The 27,106-nt window shown below is 34.7% G+C and overlaps 1 protein-coding gene across 7 annotated transcripts in view; it reads right to left on the bottom strand.

Annotated features, from left to right (window-relative positions):
- Positions 1–27,106, bottom strand: part of RTKN2 (rhotekin 2) — an 81,111-nt gene that overhangs the window by 24,836 nt on the left and 29,169 nt on the right. For 2 of the 7 annotated variants that reach the window (XM_021943421.2, XM_021943420.2), the window contains exons 3-8: positions 26,660–26,718; positions 22,058–22,111; positions 20,556–20,673; positions 16,993–17,190; positions 4,804–4,854; positions 3,925–4,019 (exon numbers count right to left, since the gene is read on the bottom strand). In XM_021943421.2, coding sequence (XP_021799113.1) covers positions 3,925–4,019; positions 4,804–4,854; positions 16,993–17,190; positions 20,556–20,673; positions 22,058–22,111; positions 26,660–26,718 — 575 coding nt within the window. Of the gene's footprint in view, positions 1–3,924; positions 4,020–4,803; positions 4,855–16,992; positions 17,191–17,557; positions 17,752–20,555; positions 20,674–21,036; positions 22,028–22,057; positions 22,112–26,659; positions 26,719–27,106 lie in introns of those variants that run through there. The other 5 variants (XM_021943422.2, XM_021943423.1, XM_021943424.2 and 2 more) reach the window with 4 other exon arrangements.

The following is a 27,106-nucleotide window of genomic DNA, read 5'->3' on the forward strand; positions in this document are numbered from 1 at the left end:
GAATGGACTCCGAGGATTATATGGTGGTAATGTATTAGTATTCATTTCTTGACTTTGAGAGTGATGGTGATGTAGCTGAATGTCCTGATAGTAGCAAATACGTATTAATGCATTTTGGGATACAGACTATCATGTAAGCAACTTGCTCTCATATTTTTTTGATAAAAAAAAAGATCTTGACATTCAAGCTGAGTATGGTAATGTGTGCCTGTAGTCCCAGCTACTCAGGAGGCCAAGCTGGGAGGAGTGCTTGCACCCAGGATTTTGAGGCCAGACTGGGTAATATACCGATACCCATCTCTAATTAAAAAAAAAAACAAAAACAAAACTTGACATTCAACTTGCAACTTTTCTGTAACTCTGACATTGTTTTAAAAAGTTCTTTCAAAAAAACATTAAGATACTCCTTTAATGAAGATACCTACCTGTGTACTACCTATCTATATGGAGGAAAGCATTAAATGATTCTAGGCATCAGAGTATAAATAAAAACCCAACATATGGCCCTTAGTTCACACTGGACCACATAAAAAATGATTTTTAAAGTTTTCGCTGTGCCCTGTTGGTAGTGCCCACAAAATGGCTAGCTACTGGCCATAACTATTATTTACCCAAAAGTTTTAATTACCCCAGAATTTTTTTTTGTAAAAATAGTTAATATATACATGCAAGGCAGCAAAGGTTTGCAGTAAAACCAAAAAGTTTTAAACTTACCTGCCCAAGATTCTACTATAGAATAGCACACGACAATGTTCTGAGACTATTCAAATCATTTTCATTAATACATTTTTAAAGCTGCTATATTTTAGAAATAAGGGGCTTAATCTGGGAAAAATGAATGCACAAGCATAATACATACTATTCCTAAATGCAAACACAAATAAACAAAAGTTATCTTTCCTAAAAAAGGCAGCAAATGAAATAGAAATTCTGTAAAAGCATGTATTTCAGTAATACATCTGAAATTAACTTCGTGATTTATAAATTTAAAAGTTTGAAAGCAAACTTGTTTATATAGCCAATCTCAGATTTATGAATAGCTTATGTCCTAAATATCTGTAAGTTAGTTGAAAAGTACATCATAAAGAGTAAGAAACATGAAGGATACAATGAAAAAGACTAACATAGGTTTAACAGGCATGCAAAAAGGACTAAAGCTACACAACAGCAGAGGCAGTTTCAAATAGTTAAGTGAGATTTTGTCCAAACTGATGAAACATACCAACAACGTAAAGAAGCTCAACAAACTCCAAGCAGCATAAATAAACTCTACACCTAATTATACCACGGTAAAATTTTAGAAAACCAAAGGCAAAAAAGAATAAAAAGATTACACTCATAGTGGTGACACACTGGCAAATTATTTACAATATTTGTAATAAAATAATAGAAGCCAAAAATATTGGAATTATATCTTCGATATTCAACAAGACAAAATTAAAAATGCAGAATTAAGAAACATCTTCAATAATGAGGCAAAATAAAGCCACCTTCAGATAAACAAAAAGAGCAAGAAGTTTGATATCAGCATAACACACTAAAAGAAATTCTAGGGCTTATACTTCAAGCAGAAGGAAAAGTATCCCGGATGCAAGGCATAAGATACAAGTAGTCATAGAAACATGTAGGTAAATCTAAGTAAGTATTAAATCTATAAAATATCTTGCTAAAAAAAAAAAAGAATTACAATATATAACAATAGCACATAGGTTAGGGAAAAAAGAGTTTAACTGTTCTAAAGTCCTTGTATTGTCTGAGAAAAGCACAAAACTATCTATTAAGTTTAGTTTTTAATAAGTACGATTAATAAAATTTTTAGGGGTAAATTCTAAAAAATCAGAAAAAGGATGTATAACTTTAATTCAAACAAGGAAAAATTGCCTTAAAAGGCAAGAAAAAAATAACAATGGAATAGGTGAGACAAATAGAAAACATAGGTTATCATAGACTTAAACCCAAATATACAGCTATTTGATATTAAATACAAAAGGACTAAAAGCTTCAGTAAAAAAAAGAATGTCAAATTAGAGAAAAATTAAAATCCAATATAATGCTGTTTGAAGAGGCATGTTTGTAACATAAAAATAAGTACAGTTTGAGGTAAAAGAAGAAAATAGAATTAAACAGTTACATGAATCAAATAACAAAGGTTCAAATTATATACAGCAAAAATAGATGTAACTATGGGTCAAAAAATCCACAATCACAGAATGAGATTTTATCACACCTCTTGTAGTAATATAGAGTATATAGACTACAATCATTACTCCTAACAAATAATTAACAAATATGGAACACATTGGTGAATAAAACTGACTAATCTGTTACAAGAATGAGAATTAAAAAACAGAGATGGTACAGAAAGCAAGTATCAGGAATAGAAAAGAGGGAACAACGTTACAGAGGCTGCAGAAAATTAATAGATATAAGGACATTATAGAAAATTTAATGCCTATAAATCTCAAAGTTTAGATCAAATGGGTAGGTATCTATAAAAACATAACTTATTGAAACTGACCCAAGAAATAGAAAAGTGAAGAACCCTGTAACTATTAAAAATAATTAAATCAGTCTAAGAGATAAATACGTATTATTATACAATGAGATACTATAAGTAATGAAAAGCATACATACTGAATGATGAACCAAAAGCAAATTACCAAGACAACATGATTCCATACCAAAGTTCAAATTAGGCAAAATTATATTATTTAGGGAAGCACACAAAGATGGTATTAATAAAGCCATAAAGAAAAACAAGGAAGCATATACCATAAAAATGGAGACATATGTACACCTAGGGTAACTGAGGGAAAGGAGTGGTAGTAATGTTCTGTTTCTTGATATGTTCTATTTCTTGAGACAGGGTCTTGCTCTGTAGCCCAGGCTGGAGAACAGTGGCACAATCATACCTTGCTGCAGCGTTGAACTTCAGGGGTCAGGCAATCCTCCTACCTCAGTATCCTGAGTAGCTGGGATTACATGCACGCATGACCATGGCCAGCTAATTTTTTTTTTATTTTTGTAGAGTTAGGGTCTCACTATGTTACCCAGGCAGGTCTCAAACTCCTTGGCTCAAATGATCCTCCCATCTCATCCTCCCAAAGAACTGGGATTACAGGCAAGAGCCACCACACCTAGCTTCCTAATTATTTTTTAAACTATATATTTACATTTCATGAACTTTTCCATATTTTTAACATAATTTCTCATTGTGAAACAAAAAAATATTGGTATAACATTATCAACCTTATCAGTACAGAGCCATAATCCTTACAACAGTAAGTATAATTAGGACATTTACCACATATTTTTATTTATTTGCTTGGAGAAAATGAACAAGTCAATAACCCAAATCATACTTCCAAGCTGCCTTACCAGCACTGCTCCATATTTTTCATCACGAGTAAAATAACCTGGGAGAGTGGCAAGTGCTCATGCTAAGTTTTACCAATCTTCTTAATGACCTAACCCCCTTCTTCAGTTTCCTATATCTTTATTTATTTAAACTATAACTACCACTACCATCCAAAGAGAAAAAGGTTAAGGAACCCTACTTTCTCTTTCTTACATTCTCTGCTTCCTACTAACAGAAAGGCTGGCTTCCTTGATTTCAAATTTCAAAATAAGTCAGGTATTTAATTTCCAGCTAGAAAGTGGTGAAGTCATAAATTCCAAGTCAAAAACAAGGATTGAGCATACCCGAGACCTTTCTTTTCCCACTAAGCCTTGCAAACAAATCTCAGCGTAGAGAAAGGAAAATAAACTTTTCTCCTTTGGGGAAGAGGGGCATATATATTTGAAAGAACCAACAGAATCACTCATGTCTCCATTATTTAAGCCGATATTCACTTGAGGGGAACATACCATAATTAGAAATATAGGCAGAATATATGTAATAAGTAAAATATATACTATACTTACCATTTCCATTAATAGACAGATTATGGGTCTTGAAACTATCCTCAGCACTTTCCAAGGTTAGGGTAGTGTGAGCTAGCAAATTATACTTTACACCACTAATAGTAAGAAAGAAGACATGTTTTAAGTATTTTTGTATTTCTACTACTACACAAAATATTTGTATGTTCAACAACAAATAACCTGATTTAAAGATAAGCAAAGGACTTGAATAGACCTTTCCTCAAAGAGAGAACAAGATCCAGCATTACATTCTGATGCACTACATTTCTCTAAAGACAGAAATGTCTATTTCTCTTTTGTTGACAAATGATCAACAAAACATAAAAAGATGCTCAGTATCATTAGTCACTGGGGAAATGGAAATCAAAATCACAATGAGATATCACTTCATATTCATTAAGATTAGTAAAACAAACAAAAAAACCCAGCAACACGTTAGCTGGTATGTGGATAAACTAGAACCTTCGTACATTGCTGGTGGGAATGTAAAATGATACAACCTCCGTGGAAAACATTTTGGTGGTGCCTCAAAAAATAAGAAATAAAATTACTGATCCAGCAATTCTACTCTGATATACACCCAAAAGAACTGAGAGCAGAGACTCAGATATTTATACACCCATGTTCACAGCAACATTATTCACAATAGCCTAAAGGTAGAAGAAATCCAAGTGTCTATCCAGGGATGAAGGAATCAGCAAAATGTGGGGTGTGTGTTTGTGTGTGTGTATATACACATACATATACATAATGGAATATTATTCAGCCTTAAAAAAGAAGAAAATTCTGACATACTACAACATGGATGAATCTTGAAGACATTACGCTAAGTGAAATAAGACAGTCACAGAAGGACAAACACTATATGATTTCACTTACAGGAGGTACCTAGCGTAGTGAAATTCATAGAGATGCAATCTAGAATGGTGGCTGCCAGGAGGAAAGAATAAGGAAATTAGTGTAGGGTAGGTGCAGAATTTCAGCATGAGCAGATGAAAAACTTCTGGAGATGGAGGGCGGTGATGGTTGTACAATGTGAATATACTTAATGCCTCTGAATGTATACTCAAGAATGCTTTACCACAAAAAAAATTTAGATAGTACAGATAACATTTTTTGATGATACAAGTTATTGATTTAGCAAGTTTATCTCTATATTTTGTAAATAAAAACCTGCAAATTATTTGTTTTAATTCACACAAATGTTTCTCTGAAGGGTCCCCGTTCATTTTTTTTTTTTTTTGACTCATTGCAAGCTCCGCCTCCCGGGTTCACGCCATCCTCCTGCCTCAGCCTCCCAAGTAGCTGGGACTACAGGCGCCCACCATCATGCCCGGCTAATTTTTTGTATTTTTAGTAGAGACTGGGTTTCACCCTGTTAGCCAGGATGGTCTTGATCTCCTGACCTCATGATCTGCCCGCCTCAGCCTCCCAAGTGCTGGGATTACAGGCGTGAGCCATCGGGGTCCCCATTCATTTAATAAATATTTACTGAACACTTAAAATGTGCCAAGTCCAATGCTAGGTGATGGGCATTCAATGGTAAACAAGATTCAGCATTACATTCTGATGCAGCCAGAATGAAAAAAAAGGTAGGCATAGGAATAAACCAAATACCAGCATTTGCAAGTTGGAATGCAACTTTTTCTATGAAAGAAACAAAGGAGATGAGAAAACTGAGGACCTGTGGTAGGTAGGTGAACTGGGGAAGGATTTTCTGAGGAGGTAACAGTTATCCAGTCATAAAAGAATCTAGCCAAGCAAAGAATGCAGGAAAATATTCCAAGCAGAGTGAGTATGTGCAAAGGGAGGGCTGAAGGAAAACCAGTGTGGCTGGTGCACAACAGGCAAGCAGCAAGCATGGTGCAATGCAAGGCTGGAAATACAGGGAGTGATGAGCTCACCTGGAGGCTCTGTGAGCCCTGGAAGAGGGGTGCATTTAATTCTTAGCAGGAAAGTTGATAAAAAGTGGAATGATAGGGTCTGATTTACATTAATTTCCCAGGGACAAAGGCTGTCTTCTTGACCAAACTCCAGCCACACTCCTCTGAGTCCTTTTCTCAACTAGGCCTCAACCTGGCCCTCTAAGGACCTGAACAAACACTAGCATTGTTTTTTGCAGCTCAAAGTTGCATCCCTAAGATGTCTTCTTAAAGTGCCTGCCTGAGAAAACTCAAGGCTGACAAAAGAACTTATTGTTTGTTCCAGCCAAGAGCTGAAAACAGTGCCTTTGTCTTTCAGTCTCTGTGGGAGGGTAGGAGACTAATTTTGATAAATACCAGCTAGAACACCCAGGTGGGTTCCACATGGACCAATCCCCCCTTCCCACTATCTGGAACTTTTCACTTAGCTAACTCTGAGCCTGACTCAACCTCTCCCAATTTCCTCATTCTCCCTTCAAAATGCCCAGTCGCCTCTACACAAATCAAAGTTGAGTGCAGTTCATGTGTGACTCTTCTTACTGTAATAGCATATTACTGATTCAAATCTGTCCTTACCACTTTAATTAGCATCCAGCTTTGTTTATTTTTCACAGAATGAATCTCCTTCTTCTGGTTATCTACATCAGAGATTTGAGGGTTTTATCTATAGTGTGAGGACATGGAGGACTTCATTACACTCATTCCATTTTTTTTCCATTATAGTTCCCTTTGTGGTACTTATGTTAAAATAGCACTCTTACCAAAACACCTAGAATTTCTCATGATGAATTTCATACTCTGGCACTTCGTGGTGATAAAAAGTGAATTTATGTTCAGTAACAACTGTATTTTCTTTTTTTTCTTTTTTTTTTTTTTTTGAGACGGAGTCTCACTCTGTCACCCAGGCTGGAGTGCAGTGGCGCGATCTTGGCTCACTGCAAGCTCCGCCTCCCAGGTTCATGCCATTCTTCTGCCTCAGCTTCCTGAGTAGCTGGGACTACAGGCACCTGCCACCACACCTGCCTAATTTTTCGTATTTTTAGTAGAGATTGGGTTTCACCATGTTAGCCAGAATGGTCTCGATCTCCTGACCTCGTGATCCGCCCGCCTTGGCCTCCCAAAGTGCTGGGATTACAGGAGTGAGCCACCGCGCCCGGCAACAACTGTATTTTGTATGCTAGTAATCCTAATTTTTTTCATGATTTTCTTGATTTTATTTTATTTTTCAAATCAGTAAAATCTCAAAACATCAATGAGTATATTAAAAGAGAGAGAGAGACAAAGAGAGATATAGAAGACAGTGATGTCTGATGGGAATTTATATTTATTGTGCTAGGTGTTAGGTTTCATAAACCTCCTTTGTTTCTTACTAAATCTTTAATAAGATCTCTGTATTACAAAGAAAAAATATGCATACACTTAGTAAGTATGCAATGTATGCATGCACTTCAATAAATAACAGCATACTCCATAGAATACTACTCCCTGGGAGAATGCCTCTTGGCTTTTACTATATAGTCATTACAGACCAAAGATAATTCTCTATACCCAGTGTTTTCGGTCAATGCTTATATAAGAAAATTTATGTTTCTGTCTCCATATTTCAACATAACATTTTAAACAAAACAATGCATGAGTATATTTTTGAGTTACAGTTCTGAACTGGTATAATGTCAGACTCACACTTAGGCTTTTCAAAAGTTCACTATGTATCAACAAATCTTTACTGCTGCTAGAACTAAGAGAGGGACAAGTGGCCATTCTCTGCTATTATTCACTTATTCTGAACAAGTTTCTACAGTGTCTTTCACAGTAAGCTCTTATTTTCCCCTATTGTTCACAAAATGAATCCCAAAAAAGTTGAAGTATTAAAACTGTGGAGAAAGAACCAAAGTAGGCTGGGCGTGGTGGCTCACGCCTATAATCCCAGAACTTTGGGAGGTTGAGGCAGGAGAATCGCTTGAACCCGGGAGGTGGAGTTTGCAGTGAGCCAAGATCGTGCCACTGCACCACAGCCTGAGTGACAGAAAGAGATCCTGTCTCAAAAATAAATAAATAAAAAGCAATCTAAGTAATTGAGAACAGCAACTACAATGGAAGAGCAAATGTGATTACACACGAACTGCCCACTAACGTTCATATTAGTTGTTTGGTTATCAGGGTTCAATATGTTAAGCACTATCCCAACATCATAATTTGTCCCTGATAAATGAGTTTTATGGAACTATATTTTAGAAAACTAAACAGGACTTTTAAATTGATAACACATTATAATGTTTCCCACTTAAAATAATGGGAAGTAGACTCACTGTGAGCACTTTAGGGCAGAATATGTTGTTTTCAAGAAAAGATTATTGACAATAAGTGGGGTTTGCCTGCATTTGCCAGGCACTGTTCCAGGTGTTAAAACTACAATAATCAACGAAATGGGGGAGGAGAATGTATAAATATGTAAACATACATTTATATATTTATCTACTTTTCCTGTCTTATACAGGAAGAAAAATAGATAGAAAAATATATATCAGGCCCATGAAGCTAAGTAAAGCATAGTGAAGGGATTAAGGTGAGGGGAGACTGCTATTTCAGATGGCCCAAGGAGAAGAAGGCCTATCTGCAAAAGTAACACTTGAGTGAAAATCTGTAAGGAAGAAAGGAGCCACAAGAAGAACAGAAGGAAGAGTATTTCAGGTAGAGGACAATACATATAAAGGCTAAGGTGAGTACATGCTAGGTGTGTTTGACAAACAAGGAGGACAGTGTGACTGGAGTAGTGAAGGAGGCAGAGTGATTTGAGATGTCCAAAAGGTAAGTAGGGGGCAGACAGACAGTCAATACCACAGTCCTGGTGGGGCATGGTAAGGAACAGTGGATTTGGAGTGAAATGTGCAGCAAATGGTAGGTTCCGAGCAGAGTCATGTACCATGATCTGACTTGTATCAAAATTAAATGATCCCTCTGGCTGCTGTGTGGAGAACAGACTACACAGGCCAGGAGTGAAAAATGGAGACATCGACTAAAAGGCTACTGAAACTGACCAGGCAAGAGCTGTTGCAGGCCTGGAACAGAATGGTGGTGGTGGGGTGGTGAGAAGTGGTTCAGATTCCTGATACATTCTCTAAGTTTCAGTGCAAAGACAGGATGTGAAAGCAAGGAAAGAATTAAAGACATCTCCAAGGCTTCTGGTCCAAGCAACCAGAAAAATGGAATTGTTATTAACTGAAATGAGGCTGACTGAGAGAGAAACAGATACAGGAGGTAAGAATTCAGTTTGGGGCAAGTACGTTTGAGACTGTTTTTGATATCTAGATCATTATTTGAGATTGTTTTCAGTATCTAGATGCAGCCAGGCAACTGGATATATGAGTCTGGAGTTAGAAGAGGAATAGGTATTGGAGATATAAATTTGGGAGTTATCAGTATATACATGAAATTTAATGAAAGTTAGGTGAAATCCAAGGACCAAATACTGGGACACGAGCACTCCATTAAATGAAGAGCAATGAACAAAGGAGACAGGCAATGAATAAATGGTTACTGAGGTCGAAGAAAACTCAAGAAAGTGTCATTCTAGACGGCATATAAAAATAGTATTTCAAGGAGAGTGATCAATTGTGTTAATACCAAAAGGTCCAGGAAACTGACAATCAAATGTTGCAACATTAGATCACTGTTGACCCTGACGAGTAGTTTCTGTAGGACAGGATGGAGGTAACATGAGGTAAGCCAAATGAAATGGTTCAATAGAGAATGGCAGAAGAGGAAGTGGAGATAGGAATATAAAAAATTATTTTCCAAGAAGGATAGTTAAGAAATTGAAAGTATTTCAGCATGTTTATAAGTATACAGAAATGATGCTGTACAAAAGTTGGTGATGTAGGATAGGAGGGGAGGAAACATACAGGAGCCTACTGCGAGTGAGAAGATGGGATCTAGTGCACGAGTAGACAGGCCTTAGATGAGGTGAAGGCAGGTCACAAGAAAGGAAACAGCAAACGCTGAGGCAGATGTGGGTAGGCTGGCAGATCTGGAGGATGGAGCATATTTAAGTTCTCTCCCAATTACTTCAGTAGTATCAATGACATATGAAACAAAGTCATCAGCTATGAATGAGGGGCAGAGAGAAGATATTGGCGGTTAGAGAGAAAAGACATGTGAAATACTTACCTTGAAGAGAGGTAAAGTAGAAGACTGTAGAAACAGAATTGCTCAGTCATACTGAGAACCCACTTAAGGTTAGGGATTATGTATCTCAAGTAAGACCAGGAAGTATAACTGTGTTTTTCTCTTGCTTCTTCATCTATTCCTCAAGAGTACGAGTGCAAAGGAGCTCAAAGTAGGAGTTAACCAAGGTTGGAGTTTTTCCAAGGAAAGTATGACAAGAGAGATGCTAGGAAAGGATAAAACAGTAAATTATGTATTCTAAGCTGGAGTCAGAGTACTGAAGGGAAGAACCTGGAAATGTGGGAGATGGTGGAGAGAGTGGGATACCTACTACAAAGATTACAGAGGACATGCAATTACTAGTAATGACAAGATCTAGAATGCAATCACGAGGTAGATGGCTGAAATTGAAAGAGGACAAAATTACTGGGGCAAGGTCATGAAACCCAGAGGTCAAGGTATTACATGGGCTAATACTTGTATTATTCTTAACACATGTATGTTAAATCTATCAAGAAAAATATCTGAAATGGTAGGATACAGAAAGAAAGAGAATGAAGACACTTTTGGGTTTTATTTTCAGGACCAACACTGTAATTTATTCTCATTGACCACTAAAAAAATTGGAGTAGTCTTCACGTTAGGAAGAGTCATTTCAATATACTGTAGAATGTTAAACACTGCTACTAGTGTGCACAGGAAGGAACTATGTTATTCACTGCATCTGTACTGGGTGCACTGAAGAGATGGCACGTTTCGAAGGCAATTTGTGTGGCAGAATGGACTAAAATTATGTGATAACCAAACTGTATGTTTAAAGTTTTTTCTTGGGCCTTAAGAAATGATTGTGACTGAGACATCTTTTAACTACTTTAAGGTTAATATGTAAGACATTTACCTCTATTTCCAATGAGTGACACATAACAACATGAAAAAAATTATTGATAGCCTCCTCTAAAAACAGTTAAACTATGATAAAGCCAAATAACAGATAATGTGGCCATCAAAATAATTATGTAAAGACGGGAATAAATTCTGAAGAAAGTTGAATGTGCAGTATAATTATTATGTAAATATCCCCAAAAGCTAGACATTTAAAAACCTGAAAGTAAAATATCAGCTCAAACTGATAAGAAGTATTTGGTTTAGAGTAAACTATGACTAACTTTTTTTCCTTCTAGGTTCTATTTCCAAATTTCTATTATTCTTTTTTTCTTTTTGTATTTTGAGACGGAGTCTCGCTCTTGTTGCCCAGGCTGCAGTGCAATGGCACGATCTCGGCTCACTGCAACCTCCACCTCTTGGGTTCAAGTGATTCTCCTGCATCAGCCTCCCAAGTAGCTGGGATTACAGGTGCTCACCACCATGCCTGGTTAATTTTTTGTATTTTTTTTTTAGTAGAGACAGAGTTTCACCACGTTGGCCAGGCTGGTCTCGAACTCCTGACCTCAGGTGATCCACCCACCTCAGCCTCCCAAATTGCTGAGATTACAGGCATGAGTGAATGCACTGGGCCTATTATTTTTCTAACAAAATGATTAATGTGGTTAAGTGGTAACAGGATGAAAACCACCCCTAGGAATCAACTGCATGCAAAGCATTGTCATACTTCATCTCTATGTGCAGTTTAAGGCACTTTGACAAGCAACATCTTTTTTAAGGTTCAAAAAAACTACTAGAGATAGGCAGGGCAGATATTTTGTTCCACATTTTCAGATGAAGAAACTGATGTTCAGTGAAGGTAACTGACTTGCCTGTAGCTAGCAAGAGGTATACTGGAAAGAGAGCCCCAGTGTATCATATTGGCTTTATAACTCATTAAGAAATAGTTTAAGATACTTTTTCTTTTAAAACAAATAGTGACCACATTTTACTAAACTTGAAGAATTTTGAGTGCAGGGATCTATTAACCTTTGAATTTAACAAATGACATAACTGCTGGATAATCATTTCTACAATGATTTAATTAATTATGTACAATAGTTGAGTAACTCCTTAGTTACGTTTACAAACTGTATTATCTGTCACATCACCAAATCTTTAAGTCTCGTTCCTCAAAACATAAATAATCCATGTATTCTGAACAAGTGTTAGGATACATGTTTCATAAGTTTAATCATATTTAAAATGTAGTATTAGTGGCTTATTTTTAAGAAACAATACATCTTTTGTCAAGTAAATAATCACTCTGAAGTTTACCAGTTTTCACAAGATGATTGTTTAGAATGATGTATAGTTAAAGAATAATGTACTAAATAGTTATCAAGGAGCATAAAATAGTTAATTCAGCTATTAGATGCACTGGGAAAGTCTGGCTAAAGGAATTTTAGTAAGCTAAAGTCCACAATAAAATGAATAAATGAATCTTATCAGGGAGCATACTAAAAATTACCAAAAATGTTCACTGTCTTCTTTCAGATCAAACAGTACTTTATGGTATTCCAAGTTGCTTCATTTTTAAAACATGACTAACTACAATGCCAGTGCTTCCAAAACCAACAGTGACCTCACTTTTAAAACATTCTTGTCAGGATAACATTTTCTTTCTAAAACATTACACTCATTCCTTTTAGCCAACCCTAATATTGAGTTCCCAAAAGTTTAATCAGCTACATTTTTTTTCTATCAAATAGGCCAATTGTTACAACATTTTTTTGGAGGAAGGGGAATGTTATGAAAAAAAAATGGCTGCTTTAAATGGTAGTCTAAAAAATGCACTCTTGTCAGGAAGAACGGCTATATTTGGTCACATGTCATATTACTAGGGAAAATTTTATCATTTTATATGTGTCCATTTTGGTTAAAGACTAAAATCTGTATTAGAAATCTTCGCACTGACCTAGATCACTTAACTACACAAGATGATCTCCTTACGCATTCTGAATTTTAAACTCCTACCACGGTGCTGAAGTGGTCCAGTTAAGGAAGCATCAGGTAAGAGTAGTCCTGGGCTATGAGTTAACTTAGCAGTCTCTAGGGTCATACTATAGTATCAACAGAATGCTGGTATTAGAAGGACATGATTTGTGAAATGCTGTAAAAGGTTTTATTTTATCTTTTAACCAACTTTAATGGTATCAAATAAACAAATGGCATGCAAGTTTCAAGGGGGGAAATGTTCATAAAGAAAATTAGTGTTTGGATTCAAAAATAAACCAAATAGAATGAAAAATTCTGAACAGGAAAATAGATACTCCAAGATAAATATGCCTGTCTAGTAAAAAGAACTTAATGCACAAAAATTTTATTCTCAAAAATTCCTCTAGGCTTCAAAAAGAAATATAGATTAAATATGGTTTTCTTTTCTCTCTCTCTCTCTGTCTCTCTCTGTCTCTCTCTCGTGGCATGATCACACAGCTCACTGTAGCCTCAACCTCCCAGGCTCGGGTGATCCTCCTACTTCAGCCTCCTGGGTAGTTGGGACTAGACCTGGGCTGGTTTTTTGTATTTTTACTAGAGAAGGGTTTCACCCTGGTGCCCAGACTGGTCACGAACTCCGGGGCAATCTGCCTGCCTCAGCCTCCCAAAGTGTTGGGATTACAGGTATGAGCCACCGCCCCCGGCCTTAAATATAGTTTCTAACATCATTTAAATGATCTCCTATAAAATTATAAACATAGTTTAAATGAAAACATGTGGCCACATTTTATAATCCTATGTCAAGTTTCTAAACCGTGAAGTTTTACCGTGAGTTTAAAAAAAAAAAAAGGCCTAGAAGAAGCACTGGTCTGGGGACAGTAAAAATAGTAACCATAATGGTAACAGAGCTTACTACAAAATGCTTCCTTTATAAACCAAATCCATGAATTATCTTATTAAATCTCATAATTATCCTATGGAGTTGAGATATTATTATTTATTATTATTACAGAAGGAAAAACGAAAACTCAGGGAGTAAATTAATCTCTCTTGGGTGACAGAAGTAATAAATTACAGAAATTAAAAATTGAGTATTCGTGGCCATACAATGAAGTTTTAAACTATTTAGGAAGTACATTCACTGTTTTTACATGCTGTAAAGGTGCATGAAACTCCAGAAATGTTTCTGAAAAGCTTTCTAAAAAGAAATGATTGTATATGAACATCTTTGCCTTTCATATGAGAAAGTAAGGGGAAAAATGTAACTTTTCTATCATATAGTGCAGTTGGATAAGAGACACTACTGGTCCTGTCATTTTTAAAATAGGAGTTTTGCTACTTAAAAAATGTAAAAATTATTGAACTGGGTAATTATCTCTAAGGTCTCTTTCTGCACTAAAACCTGTTTAAACCTGGAAATAGAATTGTTTATCTAATCATCAAAAAGAATTAATTCCACCACCTTATGACTGAATTAAAGTACCTTCCAGCAAATCCTTGATATAATATTAATGCAGAAAAGTTTTAAAGATGGTCTAAGATCTAAGAGAAGAAAATGAAAGGTCTCTTGCCTCCTTTTAACTGACATTTATATTGGAAAGACATCTTCTATGACTGTTTTTCAGAATGTGGACTGGGACTGATTCATGGGTCATGAAATCAATTTAATGATTTACAAACAGCATTAAAAAAACTGAAAGCAACAGAATAAGAAAATGCCTGATAATTACATTGTAAATAGTAAGGGTTAATAATTACTTCATAAAATCTATCTGCTTACATAACTGTGCACTCAGTCATGATGTAAAATGTATTTTTTTAGCATAAGCATCAATCCAAAGAGATTGAAAGACACTATGCTAGAGTGCCAAAGTATATTTTGCATGTAATACATCTCACATGAAAAGAGTAATTTAATTAAATTTTGATGACTGGCGTTTCCAGGATCTATACCTCAAATATTTTGCTTTTTATAATACAGTAAAATTACTGACATGCTGAAGAGCCAACTCTACGAAACATGCAAAGAAATTCTAGGAATGCAGCTTGATCAACAGTGTTCCAAAGAAACATCAACAGAAAACTATTTGTGAAGAAACAAATACAATGTTTAAAGAAGGTATCTGAAGGAAACCACGCTCCTTGGAGAAATGGTGATTCCAAGTCTTGGCAGAAAAATACAAGGTGAAAGGGGAACTTCTTACTGTGTCAGAAAGCAAAAAAGCTATCAAAGATTAGGTTGTCTCAAAGGATGTAGAAGTCAGTTTAACGGTTTCCCACTGATCAAAGATGAACAACTTGGGCATCAAAGAGAATAGCAGATTGAAACACAAACATTATAAAAATTCAAGGCTGGGTGTGGTGGCCTCACACCTGTAATCCCAGCACTTTGGGAAGCTGAGGCAAGCGAATGATTGCTTGAGCCCAGGAGGCTGAGATCAGCCTGAGCAATGTGGTGAAACACTATCTCTACCAGAAAAATACAAAAATTAGCCACCAGGCGCAGCAGCATGTGCCAGTAGTCCTAGCTACTCAGGAGGCTGAGGCTGCAGTGAGCTGAGAGCTCCACTGCGCTCCAGACTGGGCAACAGATCCAGACTTGTCTTTAAAAAAAAAAAAAAGAAAAGAAAAGAAAATGCAAGAGTTCAAATAAAACAACACTGATCACCTCCATGATTGCTACAGTTTCAACTTAATATTCTAAAATCTAGTAAACAGAAGAATCAGGCATTTTTTTTCTTCCCTTTCCTCCACCAATGTTATTGTAGTTGTATCCAGAGAGTTTACAAGGACACGTTCTTTGCAAGAATTCCAGTTTGGAAGAAAAATGCAGGACAGATACATAAAGTCACCAAATTATAATCCATAATAATAAATGATGAGCCTTGACTGTTAAAAACCATTAGATAAAAGACTGATAGAGAACTTTATACCTGATAGGTTAGGCTGGCAACACCTAAACCCACTGATCAATTTTAACATTACTGAAAGTGGGACAAAGCCTCCTACTAGAAGCTAGTAGGAAGTACATCTAATAATATGAATAGTATTCCCCTAAAAGAGAACTGAACCTAATCAGTCCTCTAGATCTAACTGCGAGGTTATAGGAAATACAAGGGCCAGAAAAAAATGTAAAAAAAGACCACAAAGATGCAATCAACTAAATTCAAAATATGGAAAATTCTACAAGACCTAGTCTCTTCAATAAATAATGACAAGAAAAAAATAGGACAGGAAATTGTAGTAGGTTAAAAGAAACTTAAAAGATTCACTTTAATGTAATATTGTACACCTTGTTTGGATTCCGATTTGAACAAATTTTTTTCCCAATATTGGGCAATATGAATACAGACTGGATATAAAGGACTTATTTTTTTTTAGTTAAGTATGATAATAATCATGTGGCTTTGTTAAAAAGAGATAAAATATTTTCCATAAGAATAAAGCATGACATACATAGAGCAATTTAATTAGTAGATTAATAGGTAAAGAAATACCTTGACATGCACGTAGTTCCTTTCCAACAACATTTCGTTTTTTTGGTAGATACAAGCTAAACATCTCTACTCTGAAAATCTGAAATGCTCCAAAATCTGAAACTTTTTGAATGCCTATATGACACCACAAGTGGAAAATTCTACACCTGACTTCATGTGATGTTTGAAGTCAAAACTTTGTTTTATGCATAAAGTTATTAAAAATATCATGGAAAATTACCTTTAGGCTATAAGGTATGTGTATGTGTATGTATGTATATATATGTGTGTATATATATAATGTTTAGTCCTGGGTGCCATCCCCAAGTTATCTAATTATGTATATGCAAATATTCCAAAATCTGAAAAAGTCCAAATGTAAAACACTTCTGGTGTGAGGGCTTTCAGATAAGGGATATTCAACTTGCATTAGAATTCCAAATCACTAAAAACACTCTCAACCAACGTCCTACCTTTTAAGGAGGGTATTAAGGATACCTCAGTTGAGTAAATGTCAAATAACTAAGTTTTGTTTTTGTTTCATGATGTTTTTCCATTTATAAAGTAAACATACACTTCACATATAATACTTTAAAATATCACAAATGTATAATTATGTCACCATAAATACAGTATTAAAAACTTACAAAACAGCAGGGCTGAGGAGCAAGCACGTTTCATGATCCTCTTCTTGAAGCACTGAACTTATTTTCTTTCCTGTAGCTTTACTTATAGATGTCTTGAGTTTCTTAGCTAGCTTTCTTGGTGTGTTGGTTATAGAAGATTCTTCTGTACAGCAACTATATACTTCCACCTTTATCTGAAAGTCTGGCCCTGCTTCATTACTAAAAACAAGGGCATTCATAATGTTAGAAATTTAACTCAGTAGAAAATAAAATTACAACATTCTTTTATGTTTATGTAACATTTAAAATCAGCATTTGACATCAGGAAAATGCAAATTAAAACCACTATGAGATACTACTTCACACCCATAAGGATGGATATTATCAAAAAGGCATGAGATAAATGTTGACAAGGGTATGGAGAAAAGGGAACCCTAGTATACTGCTGGTGGAGTCATTATGGAAAGCAGTATAGAGGTTCCTAAAGAAATTAAAAATGGAACTACTACATGATCCAGCAGTCCTTCTTCTGGGTTTATACTCGAAGGAGATAAAATCATTACCTTGTGAAATTATCTGCACTCACCTGTTCATTGCAGCATTATTCACAATAGCCAAGATACTGAAGAAACTATAAGAATGCAGCATTATTCACAATCGCCAAGATATGTCCACCAACGGTAAAACAGATAAAGAAAATAAAGTATGTGTGTATACACACACAACAGACAACCATTCTGCCTTAAAAAAGGAGATCTTGCCATTTGCTACAACATGGATGAACTTGGAGGATATTAAGTCAAATAAGCCAAGCATAGAAATAAAAATATTGTATGATCTCAATTATATGTGGAATATTTTTTAAAAAGAGCTCAAAACCATAGAAATAGAGAATAAAACAGTGGTTACCATGGGCAAGGATTGGGGGAGAGTAAATGGGGAGATGTAGGTCAAAGGACACAAAATAGCAGATATGGAGGATGAACAAGTTTAGAGATAAATGTACTGTAACAACATGAGGACGAATGTTAATAAAATTGTGTTAGAGAGTTTTGTTATATAGATTTTAGCTGCTCTTGTCACAAAAAAGTAACTGTGAGATGACAGATGTTAATCTGTTTGATTACAGTAACATTTTACTATTTATATGTATCCTGTAACATCGTGTTATAAATCTCAAATATACACAATAAACTTTCTTTTTAAAATAAAGAAAAGACTGCAGGGGAGCCAAGAGAAGATTGCAGAATCTCCTCAATAAGTGCAAGGTTTATGGGGGAAAAGTAAGAATTTGGAATAAGTTTATGTTAAAATACGTTAATGAGACAGAATCTCTCAGTGTTTACTTGGCATCTAAATGGCCTGAGAGACTTACTGCAACTTTCAGAGATATCAGCTTCAAAACTATGGCAATCTTAATTCAGTTTAACCAATATATACATAGGGATGTTAAAGAAAGAATAAAATACCCTGGTCATTTTGTTGCCAATACTATTTCCCCTTGTCATTCCTTTAATACATTTTTAAGGTATTTATAAGTGTAATTTTTTGAAATGACTGTTCTTCCAAAAAAAATCTGCTAAACCTTTAGTTTTCATTTCTTTATAAAGAGCCACTTATAGTGCACTCTTCACTGTGTCCCCTGACCCGCCCCGACTTTTGCACCTAATAACTATAAATAACATTTTACTATCTGGTTATATAGGGGAAAATATATACTTCAAAGCATGAACTCCTTGAGAATGGCTGCTGTCTGGGTGATCTTTGTGTTCTTAATCTAGTATTGTGCCTGGAATGTAGAAAGTACTAGATATATATTTATTAAATCAATATACAAAATTCTGCAATTTTAGCAAAAGTTAAGATTGGCTTTGCCCTTCTTCAGACACAATGAACTACCTTTAGCATTAAAGACTGTGGTAGTGTTACTAACAATAAAATATACTTAAGACTGCAAAAGAGGTCCATCAGCAGCAGATGTTACTTGCAGATGGAAGATCCATCAGTTTCAGAGATTTAAAAAATGGAGCACAGACTTTTAAAGATATAAATGGCCAATCTATAGTTTGAATAAATCCCAGGAATAACTTCCAGCTATTTTTATAGTTTATTATTTGGCAACTTTTAAACATACAGTATTCCTGGTAATGACTAAAAAAGTCAATATTTAGAGAAAAACCAGAGATTCATAAATATTGAATACTTATTAAAAACAATCATCATAACAAAAAGCACATTTTTCAACATTTATAACATTTGTCAGCAGTTATTTTTAGAACAATTTAAAATATTTACAGAATTCTCAAAAAATTATAAATCATGTGTTGTCTTCCTAACTTCTATTGTTCTTTCCCTGGAAAAAAAAAAGTCTGATTTTTGTCTCCATGATAAAAACAAACAATAGCAAAGTGATGTGAAGAAAAGGGCCCATTAACGGGTAATTTTGGCAGGAAAAAAAAATACACTAGCAATAGCTGATAATGGAAATAAATGTATCCAGATAACTAAGAAAAAAGTAATTTTTTTTAGCCTCAATTATGTAAGCATTTGGGGATATCTTTTGGACCCTAAATAAATTCCTTTGGTTCAATACAGCTTATAAGAAGGCCTGCATTACTACTTATAACTCAGAACAATGCATTTTATTTTTCCAGGCTATACTATTACTATGAGACACTGGACCAGAAGCCACAAAATATGGTTTGCTACAGGTTTTTTTAATGTTATGTGAGTGGCAAAACTAGGCCTCTGAAATCTCACCTGTCTAGCTCCATAGCTGAAAATGGCAAAAACCATGCATATGGGTTTTTATATTAATAGTTAGTAGCTATTAACATTTAGATCTAAAGATCATGTCTTCAAAAGTCTAAAATACAAATCCCACACTGATTTAGGCACACAGAACCTTTGAAGGAGGGCAGGAAAAACTATGTTAGTTAAAAATGATTTCTATGGCTACCCAAGGAGTTCTTTCTTGTTCTGTATTATGACCACAATAAAATGAGCCTGTAAAAGAGCAGGGACCATAAAAACAGCCCTGAGGATCACCCATTTTTTTTATTGTTTTGAAGTACATGAAAGAAGTGCACCATAAGAAAAAGAATACCCCAAAATTTCAAAGTGCTCTTCCTATAGCATGTACTTCAGGACTATTTTGTAAATAAAGTTGTTATACTATTGTAGTATTTCTGCAACCAAATATCCTACATGAGATAAAAATCCTGTTTTATGCTTAAATTATCTCTTATTATTATCTCTTATTATCTCTTAAATTATCTCTTATTTTATGCTTAAATTATCAAATAACATTACAGGATATTCTGTTGTATGCAAAGCTTAGTTAATAACTGAACTATAAGTCAAATATTTATTGCTAACAGTAATTACAATATTTCCATTTTTATTTTACATCAGAAAATTGCAGAGAGAAAAGGGCTTCTTCTGAACAAAGTAATTTTTAAAATCATATTAAACATTTAAAGATCACTTAAACATTTAAACATAAAAAGAATCCAAAAACCCAATAAGAACTTCCTTTTAAAAAAGAATTTTAGATTTTTCTCTGAAGATTAAAAAATACTTACAATATGGTTACATTTTCAAAACATATATCTGTGATTGTTTTATCTACATTCACCACATCAGTATCAAACACATTAGCTCCCATTTTGAATAAACAAAAAATGGCATAGCATTGCGATCCTGGAGGAAAAATAACAACATATTAAGCAACGATCCATGTAATAAATCATTATGTTAAAATCTACTTGAAAATGAAAAATATTAGCTTAAAGATTATTAATAGACTCTTTTCATACATTGTATATTGTAACCCTTAAGTCTTACAGTGACTGTTCTGCCAGTATATAGGAATACCTTACTCAACTAGAACACAACAATTAAACAAGGAAGCAAAAATAAAGTTAAATATATAGGCCTCTCAGCAGCCTAAAGAAACCACCAAACTCATAAATTTTATTCCTATTAAACTCCTTAAGCTTTAATTAATAGTAAACTTTATATACACGCACACGCACGCGCACACACTCACACACACACTACTACCTCTGTCATTTTGGTTTCCAAGTCTATTTAAGAAAAAGATGTTTTTTATTAGAAGAGGTTAAGAGTAGGCACATTAACGACAGCAAAATATTTTCCACCAAACTAACAGCAAGGGAGGAAACCACAAGAAAAAAAAAAAAAAAAACAATAAAATAGACATGAGAACACAAAAAACATAGCTGCTGGGCCTTTTAATTTGGTGGTGTTTTAAAAAGTATTAGGTGATTAAAGGGCTAAATCCTCATTTTGAGAAAATGTTGCTCTTCAGAAAAACTTATTCTCTTTAGTAATCAGAAAGCTTTACTTAATTCCCACATGTATTCCTTTGTAAATTATATTTCCTAATTGAATAACAAACACTAACCTGATTTTAAATTCTTCATATAAAACTAATTATGCTTAATATGATTCAGTTTTTAAAGTACAAGGAACAAAGCTATCACAATAGACAACGAAGATAAAGTATTATCATATCTTTCCTGCTTTGCCTCTAACAGCTAGAAATCATTTGAGGTTAATTTCCATGACCTAAGCAATACATGGATTTGTAAAGACTATATAAAACCATAAAATACTGAAGGAAAAAAAATCAGATCAAGCTAAAAATTTTTCCTTATTTCATCCTGTTAAATAACCTGAAGTAATGAAATAAGGCAGAAAAATCTTCCAGACTCTGGTCAAATACAAGAAATGTTGGCTTTACCTTTATTCACTAAACATTTTCTTCTGCTTTACCTTTATTCGCTAAACATTTCCCTTCCCCCGTTCCCACTCTGAACCCAGTACTCACTGTCCTTGCACTGGTTCCTATCAACAACTAAAAGTACACTACATATGCACTATATTAATTAGTATCAAGTAACTGCAACATATTTATATTAAAAATCAGAAAACGGTTCAAGATGCTGCTTATTCAAATGACATCAATTTATTTCAGTAAGGAAGCAGTCTTTTTTCTCAAAAATCAGATATACTACATACTAAAGAAAACATTTCAATTACAAATTAAAATCATACATACGTTCTTTATTGCTGAAGTGATCAGTGTCTTTCCACATTAGTGGTATTCGAATATCTACAAAGAAGGGAAAAAGAAATGACAAGTAATAATTTTGTTAAGTTTTATTCTTTACAGTGACCTGAACCTCTGCATTCCATAATAATTCTGACTATTAAAGCTAACATAAAGTGTTATCGTTTAACAGCACATTTTCTAGATGTTGTTTATAGTTTGTACTTTTAAAAGTTAATCTGTGAAATTACTGTGTGATGTAAAAATATATTCTTCTTATAAAAATAACTGTTCTAACTCCATATGTTTCTTCCTTACTGATTAATGATGACATCTTTATCATATATGCCATTCTGAGTAAATACCTGTTCCTTGACTATACTTTTATGAATCTGAATCATTTATTAATTACTGTCTAGCTAAATACCAACACCGTATTATTTTTCCTTTTTTTTTTTTTTGACAGGGTCTTGCTCTGTTGCTCAGGCTGGAGTGCAGTGGTGCCACCATGGCTCACTGCAGCCTTGAACTCCAGGGCTCAAGCAAATCTCCCACCTAAGCCTCCCACGTAGCTGAGACTACAGGTGTGTGCCATCTGTTGCCCAGGCTGGAGTGCAGTGGCACAATCTCAGCTTGCTGCAACCTCTGCCTCCCAGGTTCAGGCGATTCTCCAGTCTCAGCCTCCCAAATAGCTGGGACTACAGGCATGTGCCACCACCCCTGGCTAATTTTTTTCTATTTTTACTAGAGATGGGGTTTTACCATGTCAGCCAGGATGGTCTTGATTTCCTGACCTTGTGATCAGCCCGCCTAGGCCTCCTGAAGTGCTGGGATTACAGGCGTGACCCACTGCGCACGGCTGCCTACTTTTTACACCTTTTTTTTTTTTTTGTCGTCGAAACAGAGTTTCACCATGTTTGCCAGACTGTTCTCCAACTCCTGGGCTCAAGCAATCTGCCCTCCTTGGCCTCCCCAAGTGCTGGGATTACAGGCATGAGCCACCATGCCTGGCAACATTATACTATTGTAACTATTGTACCTTTATAATATACTTACTGATCTGTTAGATATATTTCTTTTCTGAAAACACCTTATTCTTACTTGCTAATTTCTTTATATAAATTTTAGAACAAATCTTGTCAAAATCCCCCTTCCCCAAGTGTTTTATTAGTATTCCATTATCTAAATTAATTTAGGAACTGATATAATATTCTGTCTTTATATAGAATAGCATAACAATTTGCCTTTACATTTTATTAAGGTTATTCTTGAATAATTAATATTTTCGTTTTTTGGAGGTTTTATTGTAAAGGATATCTTTTTTGGTATTATATTTTCTAATTAGTTATTATTGATTTTAAGATAAAGTACCACTTTTTGTATATTTATCTTGAATCCAGCCATTTTTACTGAATCTTTATTCATTCAAATAGAGTTGAAGTAAATTCTCTTAAGTTTTGTAAGTTTACAATCTATTATCTTTTTTTTTTTTTTTTTTTTGAGACAGAGTCTTGTTGTATCACCCGGGCTCGAGTGCAATGGTGTGGTCTCTACTCACTGCAACCTCCACCCTCCCCCTAACCCCTGTCCCCGGGTTCAAGTGATTCTCCTGCCTCAGCCTCTGGAGTAGCTGGGATTACAGGCATGCGCCACCACACTCGGCTAATTTTTGGATTTTCAGTAGAGACAAGGGGTTCATCATGTAGGCCAGGTTGGTCTCAAACTCCTGACCTCAAGTGATCTGCCTGCCTTGGCCTCCCAAAGTACTGGGATTACAGGCGTGAACACCGTGCTGGGCCTACAATCTATTATCTTAAAACAGTATTCAATTTATCTATTTATTTTCAATAGTTTCATCTTTTAGCCTTATTATTTTAGCTAGAATTTCTAAAATTGTTAAATTATATTGATATAACAGACACTGTAATTTTGTTTTTGATTTCTATGAGAATGCTTTATTGTTTTGTAATTATGACTTGGCTGATATCCTGCCAAAAAGTCCACTTCTTCTTGCTTGACCACAGCTGCTGACTCATTTCATTTCACAACTGTACTTATTCACAGCTGTTCTTGCTCTGTTAGGATTAACAGAGCATTAACTATTTACACTATCATGGGAGGGACACGGATCCTGACTTCCTTTGCTGTACACTCACAACCTGTGGGTCAGCCTTCTTCTATCCCATGCCTAAGAGAGGAGGGTAGATATCAGCTCCACAAGAGGAGAAGTTGGATACCGATTTCCCAGGTAGTCTTGCGCTCTTCAGACAGCAATGGATTTGTAACCCATCAATTCTACTTCTGAATTCAGCTTCCAATAATAGAACTTCCTTCAGGTTCTTGCAAATGGCTCAGTTTCAGTTTGCAGTACTCTAACCTTTGTCTTGTTTTATGTCTTCATTGACATTTTAATGGTAAACTGAGAGAGTCATAATAAGACAGCTGACTTGATGCTATCAAGTCCCAGAAGTCTATCATTTTCAAAAGTGAAAACTAAGGTACTTGGTGAACTGATTTGGTTTATTCATTAAATTAGTAGTCGGTGACTAAGCTAATTACCACAATATAATTACGGTAAGTACTACATTTACATATGGTAAATATTTGGTGTTCAGCAGAAACAATAAGAGTAAATTAGTGATTTAGTTTCATAAAGACCTGGCCAGGGAGTGGTGTAGCTGGAAACAAAAAACTCAGGTATTTTCTGGCTATCAATGTATCAAAACATTATGAAACTTCGTTGCAAATATTCATCTTTACCGAAGCAAAGGTCACATTTTCATCCCAGTAGCAAAAGAAAATGGATTTATAAAGGTGAATTCATTTTTTATTTTGTTTTTACAAACACATACAAGATATAATTAAGTCTAGGCAAAGATGAAAAGACATTACGTAAGTATCTGATTTTCTCAGAGTTTCTGTTCCTTAATTTAATTTAAAATTATCTTTTGGAAAGAAGAAACACATGTAGAAATATGTTCAATTTTTACATTTGAGTAATTGTGGGCAGGAAATAGTTTTTAATTTTATTTTAAATACTTTTACTTAATAGACTCCTTCTAAATGTACAGTTATTTCTATTATGAATTGGTATAATCAATAAACTTATGAAATGACAATAGATGTTGACTATCATGGCATTTGAGTGTTTAACAGAAACTTAACATATCTCATTTATATACTGAGTGGCACTATATTAGAAGCAAGAAACGAAGGATATGTTTAGTTTTTATAAAATCCCAAAGATGTACAGTAATTTATTCACAAAAAATTTATTACACATAATAAACAATACTACATAAAAGTACATGTTTGACAGCAAAAGGATACAAAGATAAAACATGTTTTGTTTTGTATTATAAAGATAAAAACAACTATAAATAACTATAAAACAAGCAACAAATTTTTACATATTCCAGTTATTTTCTGAAGAATATTGTGCTTAGCTGAATGCAATTCTTCAGATTTTGGCCATTTATGTACTTTGTAAAATGTAGGTCTACCGTCCTGTGTGATAATTTTGTTTATCCAGAAAAATATTACTAGAAACAGTCCCTTAGGTGACGGTGCCTCAAATGTAGCAGGCTCTCTAGTACAAGACTTTTGGCCAATAATCTAGTGATTACTTAAGGACCCACGGAGGTATATACTGTTGTTTCGAAAATGTACTGACAAGAAAATAGTTGTAAAAGTGCATTATCTGACTACTGTACACACGAGTCAGCCATGTATTCATTTCAGTCTGTGGCATCTACAAGCCATTGTCTTTAGCTTCCTGAACCCTTTGGAGAAACTGAGACTGCACAGCATAAGTGCCATCTAGTGGTGAAGGGTCTCCTAACTGCATGAGGAATTCAGAGAAAGGAAACATCATTTCTAGCTGGAATGGTAACAGAGATTATATTATATATAGATGAACAAACAGATCTTTAAGAGAATGTAGTTATTTCACAAGCTAATTGGGTGTCAGAAGCATGGGTTATGTTGCCAGGACAAGAAGAGAAATGTCTGCTAAAGCAGACAGCTTATGTTTAGGAGTAACAGAAGATATGACTAGAAAAAAAATTGGGTCAAACTGGAAGACTGAAGAAAAATGTGTGGTCTTTACACTACAGGCAATGAAGAGCAGCCATTCATCCAAGAGTCACTGAGCAATTACTATGAGCCAAGCACTGTGCTAGCTTCTAGGTATAAAGTGATGACTAAAATAAACATGGTACCAAAACCTTATGGAACTTCTGACCCAGACAAAACATTAAAAACATTATACCTTCTGAGCAGGAAAGGAACAGAGTCAAAAGACTTGGGTTTGGCCCAGCTCAGTCACTTATCCTCTGAATCTGTAGAAAATAACAATTACTCTATCTATTTTAAAAGGGTGCACTAAGGAGAAAACTGTAGAGTATGTAATGTATAAAACAGTTTTCTTAAACTCTAAAGTTCTATATAAATGTAGCACATAATGCTGAAAACAGTGTTTTAGAACAAATATTCTGATAGAGGCATGAAAAACAAAATGAAGAGAATGGAGACAGGGCATGAACCAAAATCCACCATGTAGTTATGTTATAGAATTTATTCAGCAATATAAAAGATTCATTTATAGCATACCTGATATGGCAATCTTTCCTTTACACGCTGTTCGTTCTTTACTTTCAAATTTCACATCACTGTCAAAACAAAAAACCTTATGGAAAAAAAGATCTTTTCTAATAAGCAATTGTTTTAACAGTGTTTCACAAATGTCGAAATATTAAAAGCAAATGTGTATCCATGAATAATGACTTCCAGTTAATGTAAACTATTTGACTCAAACTTTAAGATGTTTAGTCAACAGTTAGCAAGTTAAAAGAAATATCTGGAGCCACTCCCTGATTTTTCATATAAACTTTATATTCCTTGATGACTGTATACTGGTTACTTTACGATGAAAGACTTTTGTGATCACTTGTATCTGTAAACAAGACATACAATATTTGTCCATGTCCCCAGAAGTATAATACCTTAGATCACAATTTCATAAATTACATTTCTAATTTACTAAATACAGTGGCCTGA

The sequence above is a fragment of the Papio anubis genome, chromosome 11 (assembly GCF_008728515.1).
Source record: "Papio anubis isolate 15944 chromosome 11, Panubis1.0, whole genome shotgun sequence".
NCBI classification, from domain to species: Eukaryota; Metazoa; Chordata; class Mammalia; order Primates; family Cercopithecidae; genus Papio; species Papio anubis.